The sequence below is a fragment of the Mustelus asterias genome, chromosome 24 (genome assembly GCF_964213995.1).
Source record: "Mustelus asterias chromosome 24, sMusAst1.hap1.1, whole genome shotgun sequence".
NCBI lineage: Eukaryota > Metazoa > Chordata > Chondrichthyes > Carcharhiniformes > Triakidae > Mustelus > Mustelus asterias.
In genome coordinates this window covers 33,504,571-33,523,307 of record NC_135824.1, presented here as the reverse complement: position 1 = coordinate 33,523,307, position 18,737 = coordinate 33,504,571, and the positions used below count along the sequence as shown (strand labels likewise).

Here is an 18,737-nt window from a genome sequence, read left to right as displayed (position 1 = left end):
GCTAATCTACACATCTTTGAACACTAAAGGGGCAACTTAGCATGGCCAAATCCATGTAACCTACACATCTGTGGGAGGAAACCAGAGCACCCGGAGGAAACCCACGCAGGCACTGGGAGAATGTGCAAACTCCATACAGTCATCTGAGGAATCGAACCCGGGTCCCTGGTGCTGTGAGGCAGCAGTGCTAACCACTGTGCCACCCCCGCTCAATGGGAATCGCACCAGTTTTCACGCCAAGATTGACACTTTGCCATTTTTGTGGGAAAATTCCGCCCAGCAAGTCTGCTAATAATCAACAGGAGTTAGCTTTAGTCCGTACTCAGGAATGGAAGTGGCAACATCTATGAAGGTGGTTGTAGCATGTCTGACCAAGAACAAACGGACCAATCCACTGGGAGAGGACAAGATCTACCAATAAAAAATCCTCAGAAAAATAAAAACTATTTATTTGGGGTGAGAACTGGAAGTTAACAGATTTGAGAGCAATGTCATCATGGGAAGCCAGATTCATGGTATCTTATCTGAAGCAAAACCAATTCACAGATGAGAATAACATTTTCTGAATTCAGTAGAAATAGATATTTGTGGTTAAAAGTTCAATTTTATTAAACTATTAAAAAAAAATTCACACATCAAATCTGGATTACATACACAGCACAAATATTGTTTCCAATGATTATATATTTCCAATACAATGTGGGTTTATTGTAACTTATTAAGATGAAGCAAGTTCAACAAAATATATGAATATTCAATGTCCCTGGAATCACAAATGGGGCTGTGAAGCCATGTTGGAAACATTGGTCAGAACTCAAACCTGCTCCATATTGTAGCAGGGGTGTCCAAACATCTCTGTGATGCCCATTGCGTGTACCATGGAGACTTGAGGCCACAGATAAAACTGAATAATGACCAACCGACTGCATTAAATAGTGCCTCTGATTTAGAAAGGTGACGCAGCCAGAAAAATGAACAAAGTAGAAGTTAATTAAGAGGGATGAGAGCTTGGATAAGAGGAGGGAGAGCTGGAGTAGCAGGTTGTATTTCAGAAGACTCCAGAAAGTGAACTGGCGCAGTTGGGTTAGTGTCGCTGCCTCTGAGGCAGAAGCTCTGGGTTCGAATCCCACCTCAGGACTTGATGGCCAAGGAAGGTGCGTTTGTAACGTGGTCAAACAGTTTGATTGCCTGTAAATCCTTCCAAACCCGCCAATGGCTGGCGGTAAGAGCAGGAGAGACTTCTGGTCAGACACACTTGATGCAGAATGGCGCCCCTTAAGCTATAAGCTCCTGGCGACAGTCTAGTGAGCTGTTATCGGAATTGCTAGCTATGGAACAGTCAAAGGTCTGCCTTAGTGCACCACATGGTGCAGGAAGAGAATTGAAATTGGTGCTGCAGAGAGTGGAGACTGTACAGCCGCAGGCACAAGCCCCAAATAGTGGGGTGAAGGAAATGGGGAGGGATATTTAAGAATTCTAGATCAGAGAAACAGAGGGTGGAATTTGCCCGCAAGCAGGATGATGGTCTGGGAGGAAGGAGAGATGCAAGACTGACACGTTCCTGCGGCTGCTGAAGTTTCCTGGATGCGGCTGGGTTACCGGGTGGAGACTGTGCTTACTGACGATGATAGGCAACTAATAGGTATCGACCAGAGGTTTACAGATTTTTCCAGTGGCGCACATGAAGAATGGAGCTTCAGAACCTTGCTAGTTATTAGGTTAGTGTTGGCTACAATTGGCAGCCGTTGCTAATGCTGCAGTTTGGGGGAGTGAGAATGAATAAAGCGTGGGAGGCTGGGAAAACACATCAGAGGTAGAATGATTGATGAGTCTCTTCGAGTTACGGTTATATATACAGAGTAAGGGAAGTGAGAGGCCTTAACTGGTGCATTCTGCAAGTTAGAATGGGTCTCATGTCCTCTCGCAGCTGCTATGTTGCTGCGGGCACCTATATCTGGACTGTCAGCCAGTCCAGAACCATCACCCACTTTGTGTCCTAACATTGGCACCTCTCCACCGACAGCAAAACTCTCCTCTCGAGAGTTTATGATGGGGGTGGTGAGAGAAGGTTCCAGAGATAGGCAAAGATGAGGTCACGGAAGGAATTAAATACAAGAATGAACATTTTACATTTGAGGGGGGCCAGAAGTCAATGAGAGCAGCAAAGACATAGGCCGATGTCTCAAATAGTTGACACTATCAAAGGCCGGTCTTCTGTTTCAGAACTGATCCATCTCTAAATCTAACCCTTTCCAAACCCCCAGGACCACAGATATACTTAGAAATAAGAAACAAACACGAATAGGATTGCGTCGTCTCGTCTTTGCAAGCTCGTTGTGAAGGGCCACGTGTGTCACCTATGGGCTTCAGTTTGGACACCCCTAGCATCATTGGCAAAGCTGATCTTGGGCTAATTTCATTGCTACGTAACATGCATTTCCACGTCTGGAGGAGGAGGAATTAACTTAGACAAATTTGGCAAGTGCTTGACTTAGCTATAAGCATTTTAACTATAAATAGAAAGTGAAGAGCAATTTAAAACCAAAGCTTTGGTAGTAAAAAATAAAAGTCCCAACAAAAATATTCTTTATAAACACACAATATACAGCATTCAGTATTGCACTTAACAGGAAATAAATATTTACAAGTAATATGTTACAATTATCTTTCCTTAATTTATGCACAACCTTTGCAAAAGGCCAAGACCCATTGATGATTGGATAATGTAAATAGAGGGTTCCTCCCCCAGGTACCTAGTATCCTACGAATGGAAAAGACCAACTTAAAACAGCTGTATACAGGAACATAATTGGAGCACTCACCAATGCACAATTGTACGTGGACAGACAATAAATGTTTCCATCATCTATAATACTGTTAAACTCAACTTAAATATATGCCTATTGTTGAACATAAATGAAGTTGTCAACTGAGTTACAAAAAGCCGATGGTACTGACATTCTAATTCATCAGAAGAAATGTCTAAGCTGAATTAACATCCCGTATCATTACCTTGTCAACTAATAATAAAAATAAATATTCTGTCATCTTTATTGTAGCCAGAATATTCATTTTAATAAAGCCCAGTAGATACATTAAGAAAACAAAGGGGCTGTTAAGAATCAAAGCTTAAATTAAGGAGCATGTAGCTGTGATATATAATTAATGATACCAAATGTGTTTGTGCTTGTTAACAGCTGCATGTTGTGTACTTTGACACAGAGTATTGCTGTACCTACACGTTTTACGGAGATAAGGGTAATTTAAGTTTCCAAGTTGTTTTAGTGTGACAAGTAAGCTTACATTAACACCACAGTGAAGTTACTGTGAAAATCCCCTAGTCGCCACACTCCAGCGCCTGTTCGGGTACACTGAGGGAGAATTTAGCATGGCCCAATGCACCTAACCAGCACGCCTTTCGGACTGTGGGAGGAAGCCGGAGCACCCGGAGGAAACCCATGCAGACACAGGGAGAACCTGCAGACTCTGCACAGACAAGTTGGGAATCGAACCCGGGTCCCTGGCGCTGTGAGGTAGCAGTGCTAACCCACTGCGCCACTAAGCCGCCACTTAAATTCAATTCTCTGTGACAGTTAAGTACCTGAACACTGCTGGGTGTGGAAGGATAGGTGTGGGGTGCAAGTCCCAGGTACAAGTCAACCCCAGAAAGTCCAAAAAAAATGGAAGACCAATGAGTGAGTCACTTTGGGTATGTCTTATACACTGGTCGAGTAACAGAGCCTAGAAAGGGATTACTTTGTGCATTGTTCCTTTAAGCTGAGGAATTGCAGTGGAATGAGGTACCGTTTGAAAGTAAGGGATGAAAATGGAGACATGGAAAATGGAACATTACAAACTGAGCTAACACATTATAAATAACACTGAAATGTGAGCTTTTTTGTGACTTCACGACTCATGTAGTTCGCAGAAACTACCTTTCGTATTAACTTGAGGGCAAATTTTAAGATGACCAAGTAAAAACAGAAATTCCATTACAATATGGAAAGAGTTAACAGGAAAATCTCAGTTTTTTCCAGGTGGTCTCTGAATAATATTTCTAAGAACCCGAAGAGTCAGAAAAGTTGATTCACCGGATTAGTAAATTCTTCAGAAAGCTTTGGAAAGCAAAGGCATTGTATCTCAGTTTATATTTGGGGCTTACAATTAATGAAATTATCATTACATAATCGGTTTTATATGCACGTAATCGTCACAAGTATTCTGCACTGAAAGTGCCAGATATACAGTGTATAGCTTTCTCTGTCAGTAACTGATGCGAGAACCATTTTCGGCATGTGGTTTTTATAATGGGCTGCCACAGAAAACTCCCACACACTGATTCTAACCTGATTTAGCCCTGGGAATTTTAGGCATTACATCTCTGAGTAAAGCAGAGGCCTCAAGTCTCTGCAGCAACATTAAGTGAACAGTAAAAGGTCAACTATTAGCTGAATAACTGAGCGCGGTTGGCATTCTCCAGAGACAGAAAGGTTTTACATTTTTTTTGGATATTTCCTTCTATATCTGAAGTATAATGTAAAATGCACTTGCGCATTAATTGCACATTGCAACTGGCTACTCTGTTCCATACTTTATTAATAGTGATTTCCTACTTTTTCTTGAAAGGAACATCTAGCAACTAGAAGAAACACCACATTATAACTTAGGGCATCCCAGCTGGAGACACAACCATGATAAATGGCTCGCCTGAATTTAGAATTCTACAGTCAAAAAAAAGACTGACACTCAGCGAGGTCAGCCTTTAAATGCTTCACCCCAAGCATGCCTCATGATTTGTGGTATTTCTTTACAATCACGAACAATAGAATAAATTCAATACTTCCATTCTGAGGGTGATGCACACTTGAATCCACCGGGTGGATAAGCCTACGACGCTGTACGTCAGTTCTCTGACTGTATTCCAGAGAAACATGGGACTCCGTTGGGAAGAGAACTTTCTTCATTCCTTAATGCTCAAATGGACATTAATTTGCTGTTGATTTAGGCATCTACAGGTTAAAAGACCAAACTACTGAGTGCTTCATTCTCTCGCGTTTGTTTCTGTCTACTTATCCAAACAATTTTTAACCAGCTGTGAAATGGAAGTGGGTTACAGTAATAGAATGGGATAAAGACTCTGATCAAAAACTCACCTGGGTTGAAAGCTTTTTCTGATCCTCGCTGTAAGTTTGTGAAACATCAGTCCACTCAGACATTCAGAAAAGGTTTTAGTCCCAGGTGGAAGTAAATAATCCACATACTAACTTCCGTGATGCAACTTTAAACACATCTCCCTTGTAACTTAGAAAAAAATATGGACACTAAAGCACAACAAATCCATATTAGATTGAAAAGCAGAACTGTCGAGAAGCTCTTGCTTTAAGGATCAGCTGGTACATATTTGACTAACATAAGGGTCAGCGAGGAAACCTTTTTGTGCATTTCTGTATGTACAAGCAGATTTACAACAATATGAAAATGTCTTTCTGGTTCGACTTGCACTAGGTTCGACTGCAGTCAGTTCACCGATGTGGAGTTCTGTATAAATCGCCTCACTGTCTGTTACAGATTGATCCAGTGAACAGTGGCGTGGATTAGTTACAGCATTCTGCAGGAATCGCAGCACCTCTGCTTGTAGGTGTTCAGATGGCACAGCCGTAGGCGTTTCACAAGGGCACAGTAGCGCGTCGTATCCGTACACTCTCCTTCAGAAGCTGAAAGCAACGCATCCAAATCTAAATAACTGACACATTATTGGGGTGAAGGAACGGAAACATGATTGGCTTTTTCATTTGCCATAGTCTCAGCACCGATTGTAATGAGATCCCGACAGAGAGTTCACTATCTTATGCGAGGTAGGTTGGAAGCAACACTTTTTACTATTGCACGAGGTTTGAAGTCAAATATTTATTTTGTTGTGAGAAGTGTTGTTTTTTGATATTAAGCAAGGCAGAAATGTACTTACTGTCACAGGAGGTTAGATTGCAGCGCTGCCATGTGATTGGTCGCTTCCTCCACCCACAGTACTGATCAGCCACAACCTTGTTATTTTTCTTATGAACACAAGTTACCCGTCGAGACTGGAAACCACTGCCGCATGTTGCTGCACACTGTCTCCATGGCCCCGCTCTCCATTCAACATTACAGCCATATGATTTACATCGTCTAGCAGAGACAGGCCTGCGGATTACAACACCTTATTACTCATGATTGGTGCGAGAGTGGGCGGACAGTGCGGCTGTTTCACAATCAGCGCGTGGGACTACATGCAGGGCCTGAGCTTTGGCAGATTCCTCACCGTCAGTGCCACTGGTTTGTTCTTTACACAGGAGAAATGGACAGAGCTGTGGGAGTGGCGTCGTGGTATTGCCACTGGACTGTTGGGAATGGGTTAACTGCAACCTTCCACTTTCGACCTAATTTGTATGTTAATTATTTAATAGTACTCACCGGGATATATAAAGGGGTTACAGGTGGCACTGAGTGCTGGGTGTGTGTATGTGGAGTTGTAAAAGAGAATAATATGAGTTTGCAAAGAAGCTGGACTTGTATCATCTTCTATTACCGGACTGCAACTGAAGCTTAACATGGACTAGTAATCCAGAAAGCCAGGGTAATGCTCTGGGGATCTGGGTTCAAATGGCACTCTTCCCAATGTTTAATTGGAGAAGATTTCAGCTCATCCAATATTGGATGTCCAATAAGCAATCTGTTAATTTATCAAGCGTGAAGGAGTGGAGAGGTGTTGGTGAGGTAGGGTTGTGTGTCATCTGCATACATGCAGAAATTAATGCTGTGTTGACATTGTGATGATGTTGCCAAAGGTCAGCATGTAGATGGGAGACAGAGGGCCCCATATATATATATATATATATAGATCCTTGTGGGATACTAGAGATCAAGATGCACCAACCAAAAGAGAGATATTGCAAGTGATATTAGGCACATGATCTTATCTGAATGGAAGCAGTCAAGAACAGTCCCACCCAGCTAGACGATAGTGGTGAGGTGTTGGAAGAGGATGGCGTGGCCAACCCTGTCAAAGGCTGCAAACAGTTCAAGAAAGATGAGGTGGAATAGTTTACCTTTGTCCGTATAGTTAAGATACATGGCACTTCGGTGCTGTGCTACTGTGACAGCCACATCCAACCAAGGAACTGCATGACTTCCCCAGCAGAGGGAGCAGATACACTGAATGACATCTATAGAATCCACGACAGTGCAGAAGAGGCCATTCAGCTCATCGAGTCTGTGCCCACTCTCTGACAGAGCATCTTACTCAGGCCCCCTCCCCTGCCCTATCCCCGTACCCCACACATTTACCAAGGCCAATCCCATCTAACCTACACATCTTCGGATGCGATGCGGCAATTTAGCATAGCCAATCCACCTAACCTGCACACCTTTGGAGTGTGAGAGGAAACCGAAGCACCCGGAGGAAACCCACACAGACACGGGGAGAATGTGCAAACTCCACACAGTCCCACAAGGACCGAATTGAACCTGGACCCCTGGCACTGTGAGGCAGCAGCGCTAACCACTGTGCCACCTTGCAGCCCGGTCAATGTATATTTCAATGGTACATATCAATATCCTTGTATATGTTCAAGAAAGTACTGAAAATAACTTTCAATGATATTGCAGTGCTCAATTTAAACAAACTTATTGCTGCTGTTTGATGTACCATGTAAAATACTTATCTGATATTTAATTATCGGGAATCAAAACCATCCAATGCAATCCACAAAAACTTTCAATAAGGGGCGGCACGGTAGCACAGTGGTCAGCACTGCTGCTTCACAGCTCCAGGGTTCGATTCCCGGCTGGGTCACTGTCTGTGTGGAGTTTGCATATTCTTCTCGTGTCTGCGTGGGTTTCCTCCGGGTGCTCCGGTTTCCTCCCACAGTCCAAAGATGTGCAGGTTAGGTTGATTGGCCGTGCTAAAATTGCCCCTTAGTGTCCTGAGATGCATAGGTTAGAGGGATTAGCGGGTAAATGTGTAGGGATATGGGAGTTGGGCCTGGGTGGGATTGTGGTCGGTGCAGACGTGATGGGCCGAATGGCCTGTTTCTGCACTGTAGGGTTTCTATGATTCTTTCTAAGTTGGCCACAAAATCGGCAATGTTAGACCATGGAAATGTCACAAATTACACAACTGCCTTCCCTTATTGGATTAATACCTCTTTATTTTGGCACAGGTGATTTCTGCAGTTGAAGTTCCGTTTGTATACTGGCAGACAACGTGACGATGCTGTACAGCAACATTGTGAGCCACACAACGACCAGAGCACTGTCAAACAAAACACAGATGTTTATTGTTGCTGCTTTTGAAAGTGATGCCGGCTCCTAGTCAGGAGGAAGTTGGTCTTTGCAGTACAATAGGATTTAGTAATACCTATTAGCATTTGGGAAGGTGATGGCCTAGTGGTACAGTGGAGCCCCGACTTTATGCGCCCCAATTTAGCGCGAAATCGGATATTACGCGATTGCGCGACGGACCCTTTTTTAAAACTATTTCCGGTTTAGTGAATTAGCGCGACCCCGATACCATTCGCAATCACATTTTACGGACCCCAACCATCGCGTTAAAACGGGGCTCCACTGTATTATCGCTAAACCATCAAGCCAGCAACTCAGTGAATGTCCTGACGACCCGGGTTCAAATCCCACTACGGCAGATGGTGGAATTTGAAGTCAATAAAAAGTATCTGCAATTAAGAATCTACTGATGACCGTGAAACCATTGTCGGAAAAACCCATCTGGTTCAATAATGACCTTTAGGGAAGGAAATCTGCCATCCTTACCTGGTCTGGCCTACATGTGACTCCAGAACCAAAGCAATGTGGTTGATTCTCCACTCCCCTTGGGCAACTAAGGATGGACAATAAATGCTGGCCAGCCAGCGATGCCCATATCCCACAAATGAATAATAAAAAGTAATCATCTTGGTTTATGGTGCTGTAACCTGTCAAATTCACAATACAAAATCGAAGCTCTTGTAATTTTACACATGTAGTTGCTTTAGGAACCTGTGCTCTCCTTTATCATTTAAACAAAATAAGCATGGACTTCAGGATGTATCCCTGCCGCTCACTCTACTTTTTCCAGAGATCCTTTCTCTTTTTACTTCCTCGCTCTATTTGTCTCCTTGGTGTGAATTTGTTATCTGCATCTTCCCATTCAACTTTAGGAAGGGCATTTAAACTTTCAGTGCACCTTAAGGTCACATTTTATTTGCCAACCTCAACCAATCACTGTGCAATGAGAAGGAAGATTCTCCAGCAAGGGAAGGGCTCAGTCCCATGAGACTAGTTACTGTGTAAAAATCGTGCTAAAAGGACGTTTCTTCAGAGAAACGTTTTATAAGCACTTTGGGGTCATTAAGTCTAAATCTGCAGTAATGCGCAGCATTTAATGTCATGCCTCAATGATCACAAACAGGCAAGAGTGTGAGTTTATTTATTAGTGTCACAAGTAGGCTTACATTAACACTGATGTGGAAATGCCGGCGTTGGACTGGGGTGGGCACAGGAAGAAGTCTCACAACACCAGGTTAAAGTCCAACAGGTTGACACGGAATCATGAGCTTTCAGAGCGCTGCTCCTTCCTCAGGTGAGTCCACTCACCTGATGAAGGAGCAGCACGAAAGCTCGTGATCCCAAATAAACCTGTTGGACTTAAACCTGATGTTGTGAGACTTCTTACTGTACATTAACACTGCAATGAAGTTACCGTGAAAACCCTCTAGTTGCCACCCTCCGGCGCCTGTTCAGGAGAATTTAGCATGGTCAATGCACCTAACCAGTACGTCTTTCATACCGTGGGAGGAAACGCACGGTAGCACAGTGGTTAGCACTGCTGCTTCACAGCTCTAGGGACCTGGGTTCGATTCCCGGCTCGGGTCACTGTCTGTGCGGAGTTTGCAGATTCTCCCCGTGTCTGCGTGGGTTTCCTCCGGGCGCTCCGGTTTCCTCCCACAGTCCAAAGATGTGCGGGTTAGGTTGATTGGCCAAGCTAAATTGCCCCTTAGTGTCCCGGGATGCGCAGATTAGAGGGATTAGCGGGTAAATATGAAGGTTCGAGGGATTAGCAGGTAAATATGTAGGGATATGGGGATAGGGCCTGGGTGGGATTGTTGTCGGTGCAGACTCGATGGGCCGAATGGCCTCTTTCTGCACTGTGGGGGTTCTATGGTTCTATGGAAACTGGAGCACCCGGATGAAATCCATGCAGAAACAAGGAGGTAACGTGCAGACTCCACACAAAGCCAATGACCCAAGCTGGGAATCGAACCCGGGTCCCTGGTGCTATGAGGCAGCAGTGCTAACCACAGTGCCAATGTGACGTCCATAGAGAGCTTAAGTTAAATGCAGCCAGGTGTTAAGCAGTCAGTGACCAATACTCAATGTTCTCAATTTGAATTGTGTCAATGACCAACGTTCTAATGCCCATTGTTCTGCACTTTTGTTATTCAATGTTCAAACTGCTGGGAATTTTCCCAAGATACCCAGGGCCCTGCACAGCAATGGGATAAACAGCTGGCATTACTTTATTCCTAGCAAAACAACATGTCCATTGGCTTTGAGTCCGACACAGTAAGTGGCGAAAAGTCTTCCTTTCACAATGGTGTCTGTAGGTACGGAATCCTGGAGGACAGACCTGACCAGATCAGTGTTTGGCTGAGCGTCAAATTCTCCATTTGAGCTAGCAGAGGAGGTGCAGGGTGAATGGCTGGAGAATTCCGGCCTGTTTTTCTCTCACACCAACATATCAACAGCTGATGCCTTAGCCAACAGCTGTTCGGACAGAATAAAGTTATGGCCAATTTATTTCCTTGTATTCTTAAACCCTACTGAATGCCTGCATTTCAATTCAGCTTGGAAAAACAGAATGTCGTACTCTCATTGCTCATCATTGTTTTATGTCGGAAATCAATTGGGCCTCTTGTTCACAAATAGGGGATCATTGTGACTTTGATTAGTCGGTGATAATGGAGGAGATTCAATATCGGCTCAGTTACAATGCACTGCTGCCCAACTGGAGTCGCAATTCACTAATGTCCTTTGGGGAAGGAAATCTACCATCCTCATCTGGTCTGGACTACATGCGGCTCTTGAGCCACAGCAATGTGGTTGACTCTCAACTGCCCTCTGAAGTGGCCCAGCAAGCCACTCAGTTGATTCAGCGATTCAAAAAGACAGCTCAAAGAACAAAGAAAATTACAGCACAGGAACAGGCCCTTCGGCCCTCCAAGCCCGCACCGACCATGCTGCCGGACTGAACTAAAACCCCCTACCCTTCTGGGGACCATATCCCTCTATTCCCATCCTGTTCATGTAGTTGTCAAGACGCCCCTGAAAAGTCACTATCGTATCCGCTTCCACTCGACAGTGAGTTCCAGGCACCCATCACGCTGTGTGTAAAAAAACTTGCCTCATACATCTCCTTTAAACTTTGCCACTCGTACCTTAAACCTATGCCCCCTAGTAATTGACTCTTCCATCCTCGGAAAAAGCTCCTGATTATCCACTCTGGCCCCTCATAATCTTGTAGACTTCTATCAGGTCGCATCACCACCTTCTCAAGGGTAACTAGGGACGGGCTTTAAATGCTGGTCAGCCAGCGACGCCCATTTCCCACAAATGAATAAAAACAAGTTGATCAGTCCATATTGATGCAAATCCAAAGGCAATTTCCAGGAAAGTAGTCACCCTGTTGACGAGAGGATGGAATCAATTTCCATCTTCACTACCCGGGCTTTGATGCAAGAACTGCATGGAGCTAAAATGCATCAGAGAGAGTTGCATGCCAGTAACAGAATCCACTTGATCCTCCCTCTGATTAACCTAATGAAAGGAGATTCCGGCATGTTCTACAGCATGCAGGAAACCTTCGACATTTGATAGTTTTTCTGTGAATGACTCGAGGGGTGCTTGCTTACAGCACAGATGATGAAGACAAAGAATTACCCAGAGTTGTTGAATTACAGGTAGTTTGTCACCTGCTGAGGGAGACTGCATATCTGTAATCCCAAAACAGTGCTGCAGGAAATATGACCTGAGATGTGTTATAATTGGCTGACATTTTTTTACCTATGTCATTAAATACTATGGGGAAGATTCATTTAGATTGGAATTTGGCTATCCTCCACTCAGTGGTAAAACCACTTGAGTAAAATTCCTAGCTGAGTTTAAAAAAAAAATAAAACATGTAGTGAGGTCAGCACAGGAATTTTACACAAGAGCTTTAACCAGTGCACTAAAAATCTGGCCTCAACAAAACTTCTACTTCTTCATCACGGTCATCATTCACATCAAAGAATACCAAATCATTCCCAGCAGAGAACGATATCATTACCTCTCCCCATGCTGGACTCCTCCATCCCACACAAGGCTGCAATAGGCAACCCTCGACTTCAGGGGGTTGTTCTGCTGCCTCTGCGCAAAACGCTGGGGGTAACATTCTGACTGTTCCTCGGGCTGTTTGCTGCTCACACGTCACCCGTTGCTGACGGATTCCTTTCCCGCACGAGACCGAACACACAGACACTGCAGTCGTAACCCACCTGGAGATACAAAGATCAGCTTCGTAAAGAGTCAAAGTTGTGTGCCATGAAACTATTTCAGATCAATATCCTGCATTGCAAAACCATTTCTTTGGACGGCCAGAAAAAAAATAGGTTGAGGGAGGGAAGTTACAGCTTAATAAAGATGTAGGCTGGAATTTTACCGGTGCGCCCCCCCCCCCCCCCCCCCCCAATCCGGAATCGGAGCGGCTGAGGCTTGCAGAATGGAATTCTCCATTGTCCTCAGGTGGGATTTTATGAGCCTCGCCCAAGCGAGGTCATAAAATACCGGCGATATTGTTAGCCAGATGCACTTTGATCGCTAATATAACAAAACTTATACCCAGGTCTGTGTGAGCAAAGTTTACTTGGAAGAAATGATGTGGAGATGCCTGCGTTGGACTGGGGTAAGTACAGTAAGTAGTCTCACAACACAAGGTTAAAGTCCAACAGGTTTATTTGGTAGCACGAGCTTTCGGAGCATTGCCCCTTCATCAGGTGAGTCACCTGATGAAGGGGCAGCATTCCGAAAGCTCGTGCTACCAAATAAACCTGTTGGACTTTAACCTGGTGTTGTAAGACTACTTACTGTACTTGGAAGAAGGCAGAGGGCAGGATTATCAGACTCTGCTGGGGGTATGGAGGTAAATGGGGCTCAGAAATACTGGCGCTGGCTGGCATGCTGCTTTCCCAACCCAGTTTTCGTCAAGGCTGGGTCAGGGCTTAGCAAGGCTACCCATGCCACCACCCCTCCGCCCTCGCCCCACCCCCGCCCTGGTAGCCAAATAGACTCGTTAAGAGCCTTGTTATGGCACTTACAGGGGGCAATTTGGAATTTTCCAGTTGGCGTCCAGTTTCTCACACTATCAGGGGCCACCCTGGAGAGGTGATTCCCCCCTCACATGGTGATGGCCTGGTTGCTGTATCTGTTTTTCAATTGCACATTGAAAATATGTTAGGGACAGGGCACCGCCCTCTCAGTTAGTTACCTTTCATTGCTGTTCCTTTTTGACCTCTGATTGGTGAACTAGCTTCAACAACCTGACAACTGCCCTTAATGGGACAGGAAACCTGTCTCCATGCCAATTAACAAGGCACTTCCGTCAAAATCCCAATGGGTGACTGTTTCCCCCTGCGGGATGGTTTGGGTCCCAGAAATGGTCTCAACATGTGTTTGCTGCCTCCATAAGGAAAATACAGCCTTTATTCTATAAACCAGAGGCAAAGACCAAGGTGAGTGAAGCTGACAAATATCAGCATTCTCTGTCTCAAGATTGCTTCTGGCAAACAGCCAATTTGAGCAAGTTGGCTCTTTCAGAGGGTCAGTACAGACCTAATGGACCAAAAGGCCTCCTTCTGCACTGTAGGGATTATATGAACAGCTACAGTGATGTTTCGATCCCAGCTGATGTTACCAATGGACAGTCAGGTCCCGAAGTGGACCACGGCTCATTAATGTTTTTTAAAAATTTAGAGACATGGATGAACAGAGTCACTGATTAACATTTAACAAAAAAATCAGGTATTTATTAAACAAGAAAACATTTGCTATAATACACTATTCCTTCACCCTACCTGTACCTTTAAAGATATGGGCCAGAATTCTCCAACCTCACCAAATGCTGGGATTCTCCAATCTCGCTGCAGTGAATGGAGATTTGGCTGAACGCCAAATTCTCTGCACTCATTGGCAGTGGTAACGGGGCAGACGAGACTGGAGAATCCCGGCCAAAGACAGATTTGTAAGGATAAGACAAGTTGCAAAATGTATCTTATTCTCTAATGTTCTCAGTAAGTACACAGTCCGTGTAAACCACTCGGTGATATTTGATCAGACACAACACACTCTGAAACTAATTGCAAGAGGCCACTCAATACAAATTCTGTGGATTTCTCATCAAATCCCCCCAGATTCTTGTCACACTGAGAACCAACTGGTCACACTGGAACTCTGACTTCCAAACAAGTGTTTCCAAACTCCCCTTTTGGAAAACACACTTGGAATCTTCCTCCAGACAAAACTTTCTCTTGGATACCTTCACTGAGGAAACAACCTCCAGATTTCAATCCCTCCCTTTGATATTCGTCTACTTTGGATTGCCACGTGCGTTCAAGCTTCCCCACAATCTCTCAGCTACCCAATCATGCCAACAGAACACTACTGCTTCACATAATATATTAAGGTGTCATTTACCTTGGGTGTCTGCCTTCTCACCTAGCCGACTTTAAACCTTTCAGCTGTCTCTTCAACTCAGAGCATTTTATCAGAATTCTCCTGGACAGGACATTGTTCAACTTCTTGTTCTTTGTTCCTTTAACTGTCTTCTTGAGATGTTCTTTTTGTCCCCACTCTCTGGTTTTTGGGATTTTCTATTGTTCATTTAAGAAGTCTGTTTTCCGTGGCTCCCTTGTGCTATCCTGGCTCTTGCCTAAAACTAATTCAAAATTTCTTTCTGTCCTAGGGTGGTCCCCTGGTTGCTAAGCAACAACCTAATTGTTATCTACCTAGGACGGGTTGAGAAGGCATTTGGGATATTGCCTGTATTAGCCAAGGCATAGAATAGAAGAGCAGGGAGGCTATGATGTAAATGTATTAAACACTTGTTAGGTCACAGCTAGAGTAGTGTGCAGTTCTGCAAACCTCACTATAGGAAGGATGTGATTGCACCAGAGAGGGTGCAGAGGGGATTCACCGAGCTGTTGCTTGGTCTGGAGTGTTTCAGCTCTGCAGAGAGGCTGGCTCGGCTGGGATTGCTCTCCTCAGAGCAGACAACATTGAGGGGGGACTTGAGTGATGTGTACAAAGAACAGTACAAACAGTACAGCACAGGAACAGGCCCTTCGGCCCACCTAGACACAGATTCCCCTCTAATCTAATATTTTCTTGCCTCTACATGGTCCATATCCCTCTATTCACTGCTCACATAATTATGAGGGCCATAGATAGGGTAGGTAGGAAGAAACTTTTCCCCTTAGTTGAGGGGCCAATAACCAAGGGGCAAAGATTTAAGGTCGGGGCCGGAGATTTAGAGGAATTTGAGGAAAACTTTCACCCCGAGGGTGGTGGGAATCTGGAACTTACTGCCTGAAAGGGTGGTAAAGGCAGAAACCTTCTCAACATTTAAGAAGCATTTACTTGAAATGTCATAATGTACAAGGCTACAGGCTAAGTGCTGGAAAATGGAAATAGAATAATGTGGTGAGGTTTTGGAAGATTAAATAACCCATTCAGCCAATTGGGCAGAAGTGTGCGAATCCTGGGGCTGAGTGCAGTTTTTCCTTGCCAGTTTGGAGTCTGGAGTCGTGGAGTATGGCAGCCTTTATATCACTCTCTGTAAACAGTTACCTACCTTAATAAACTGTTTACAAGATACTAAAAGTAGATAGGTTCTTCTTAGCCGGTGCAGAGATGATGGGCTGAAGGGCCTCTTTCTATGCTGTAAAACGCTTTGACCCTATGATGGTTGCAATTTGTAATTTTACTGTTGTAATTTCAGAAACATGGAAGCTAATTTGCATACAACAAACTGCCGCATACAGCCATGCGATAATGACCAGACAATCTCTCTTTGCAATGTTAATGAAGACGCAAATATTGGCCAAGACATCGGGGACAGCTCCCCTGCTCTTCTTCAAAATAGTGCTGTGGAATATTTTACACCCACCGGGGGGCGCCTTGATTTCAAATCCCATCTGAGCGGCAGCACCTCTGAAAGTGCAGCACTCCTTCTGCACTCCACTGAAGGGTCAGCTGAGATTTTTGTGCTCAAGTCCTGGACCCATAACCTTCTGGCTCAGAGGTGGGAGTGCTACCAGCTGACAAATCGAGGTTAAATTGAGGTCTCTGAGCCTTCTCAGGTGGACCGAGAAAGTCCCTCAACATTAACTGGAAGAGGAGTGTTTTCCACATTGTCCAGGCCAATACTTATCCCTCAACTAATACCTAAAAACAGATTAAAAGCAAAATACTGCAAAAGCTGGAATCTGAAACAAAAACAGAAAATGCTGGAAAAACTCAGCAAGTCTGACAGCGTCTGTTGAGAGAGAATAGAGCTAACATTTCCAGTCTGGATGACCAGGGACGGCACGGTGGCACAGTGGGTTAGCACTGCTGCCTCAAGCGCCAGGCACCCAGGTTCAATTCCAGCCTTGGGTCACTGTCTGTGTGGAGTTTGCACATTCTCCCCGTGTCTGCGTGTGTTTCCTCCGGGTGCTCCGGTTTCCTCCCACAGTCCAAAGATATGTGGGTTAGGTTGATTGGCCATGCTAAATTTCCCCTTAGTGTCAGGGGGATTAACATGGTAAATGTGTGGGGTTATGGGAATAGGGCCTGGGTAGGATTGTGGTCGGTACAAACTTGATGGGCCAAATGGCCTCCTTCTGTACTGTAGGAATTCTATGACCCTTCATCAGTGCTAAAAATAGATTATCGACAATGCCACAGTACTGTTTGTGGTGATGTGGAGATGCCGGCGTTGGATTGAGGTAGGCACAGTAAGAAGTCTCACAACACCAGGTTAAGGTCCAACGGGTTTATTTGGCAGCACGAGCTTTCGGAGCACTGCCCCTTCATCAGGTCAGTGGAAAATTGGGTTCACAAACAGGGCATATATAGACACAAACCCAATTACAAGATAATGGTTGGAATGCGAGTCTTAACAGGTAATCAAGTCTTTACAGGTGTAGACAATGCGAGTGGAGAGAGAGTTAAGCAGATTAAAGAGGTGTGAATTGTCTCCAGCCAGGACAGTTAGTAAGATTTAGCAAGCCCACACAAGTCGTGGAGGTTACAGGTAGTGTGACATGAACCCAAGATCCTGGTTGAGGCCGTCCTCATGTGTGCGGAACTTGGCTATCAGTTTCTGCTCGGCGATTCTGCGTTGCCATGTGTCTTGAAGGCCGCCTTGGAGAACGCTTACCCAAAGATCAGAGGCTGAATGCCCTTGACTGCTGAAGTGTTCCCCGACAGGAAGGGAACACTCCTGCCTGGTGATTGTCAAGCAGTGTCCATTCATCCATTGTCATAGCGTCTGCATGGTTTCCCCAATGTACCATGCCTCGGGACATCCTTTCCTGCAGTGTATCAGGTAGACAACGTTGGCCGAGTCACAAGAATATGTACCTGGTGGATGGTGTTCTCACGTGAGATGATGGTTTGTGAACCCAATTCTCCACTCGCCTGATGAAGGAGCAGCGCTCCGAAAGCTCGTGTGACCAAATAAACCTGTTGGACTTTAACCTGGTGTTGTGAGATTTCTTACTGCTCTGTTTGTGGGACATTGCTGAGAACAAATTGGTTACTTTCTTCCTATATTACAATAGTATTTAATTGGCTGAAAAGCATTTTGGGACATACTGAGGTTGCCACAAGTTTCTGTCTGACTGTAAGTCCTTCCTTGTTTCTTTACTTGCATTGGTGTCACCATTTTGTCTCAATAAATTGTCAATTTGAGCTTTTGGGTCTCTCCTGGTTTCCAAAAGCATCTCAAAAAGCTGAAAATTATTTTAACATATAAAAGCTGAAACACATTCATACAACATTCCTGCAACTGATATTCTACAAGACAATTCACGCATTTCTCAAGTATGTTGAATGCTGCTCCACCCGCTTCCCTCCCCGCAGACACTGTCACGCCTGCTGAGTATTTCCAGCATTTAATTTTTTTATTTCAGGTTTCTAGCATCTGCAGTATTTTGCTTTAGTCATTAACTCAGTTTTTGAGATTGGGAAGTAACCAGTGCAGAATTTCTGCCCTGAAACTTATCAGGCTGCTGAGGAACATGAGAAGCAGTGTGGGGCCAATCAGTCTCCTGATCCTGATGCAGGTGGTAAATGTTCATTTAATGTACTACTTGTGGTTTCATCCTCAAACAATGCTGCAGACAGATCAGCAGTTCATTAGAATCGCCACACAACCGTTTCTCAACGTTTAAGTTTAAAGTTTATTTATTAGTGTCACAAGTAGGCTTACATTAACACTGCAATGAAGTTACCGTGAAAACCCCTTAGTCGCCACACTCTGGTGCCTGCTCAGGTTCACTGAGGGAGAATTTAGCACGGCCAATGCACCCAACCAGCATGTCTTTCGGCCTGTGGGAGGAAACCGGAGCACCCGGAGGAAACCCACGCAGACATGGGGAGAACGTGCAGACTCCACACAGATAGTGACC

General features: G+C 44.6%; 1 protein-coding gene across 1 annotated transcript in view; it reads right to left on the bottom strand.

The window, feature by feature from the left end:
- Window positions 1-5,467: 5,467 nt before the first annotated feature.
- adamtsl3 (ADAMTS-like 3) overlaps window positions 5,468-18,737 on the bottom strand; it is a 605,457-nt gene continuing 592,187 nt past the window's right edge. The window contains exons 28-31 of the mRNA XM_078241545.1: window positions 12,359-12,566; window positions 8,181-8,290; window positions 5,966-6,180; window positions 5,468-5,714 (exon numbers count right to left, since the gene is read on the bottom strand). Of these exons, the coding sequence (XP_078097671.1) occupies window positions 5,599-5,714; window positions 5,966-6,180; window positions 8,181-8,290; window positions 12,359-12,566 (649 nt within the window). The 3' untranslated portion in view covers window positions 5,468-5,598. The remainder of the gene's footprint in view (window positions 5,715-5,965; window positions 6,181-8,180; window positions 8,291-12,358; window positions 12,567-18,737) is intronic.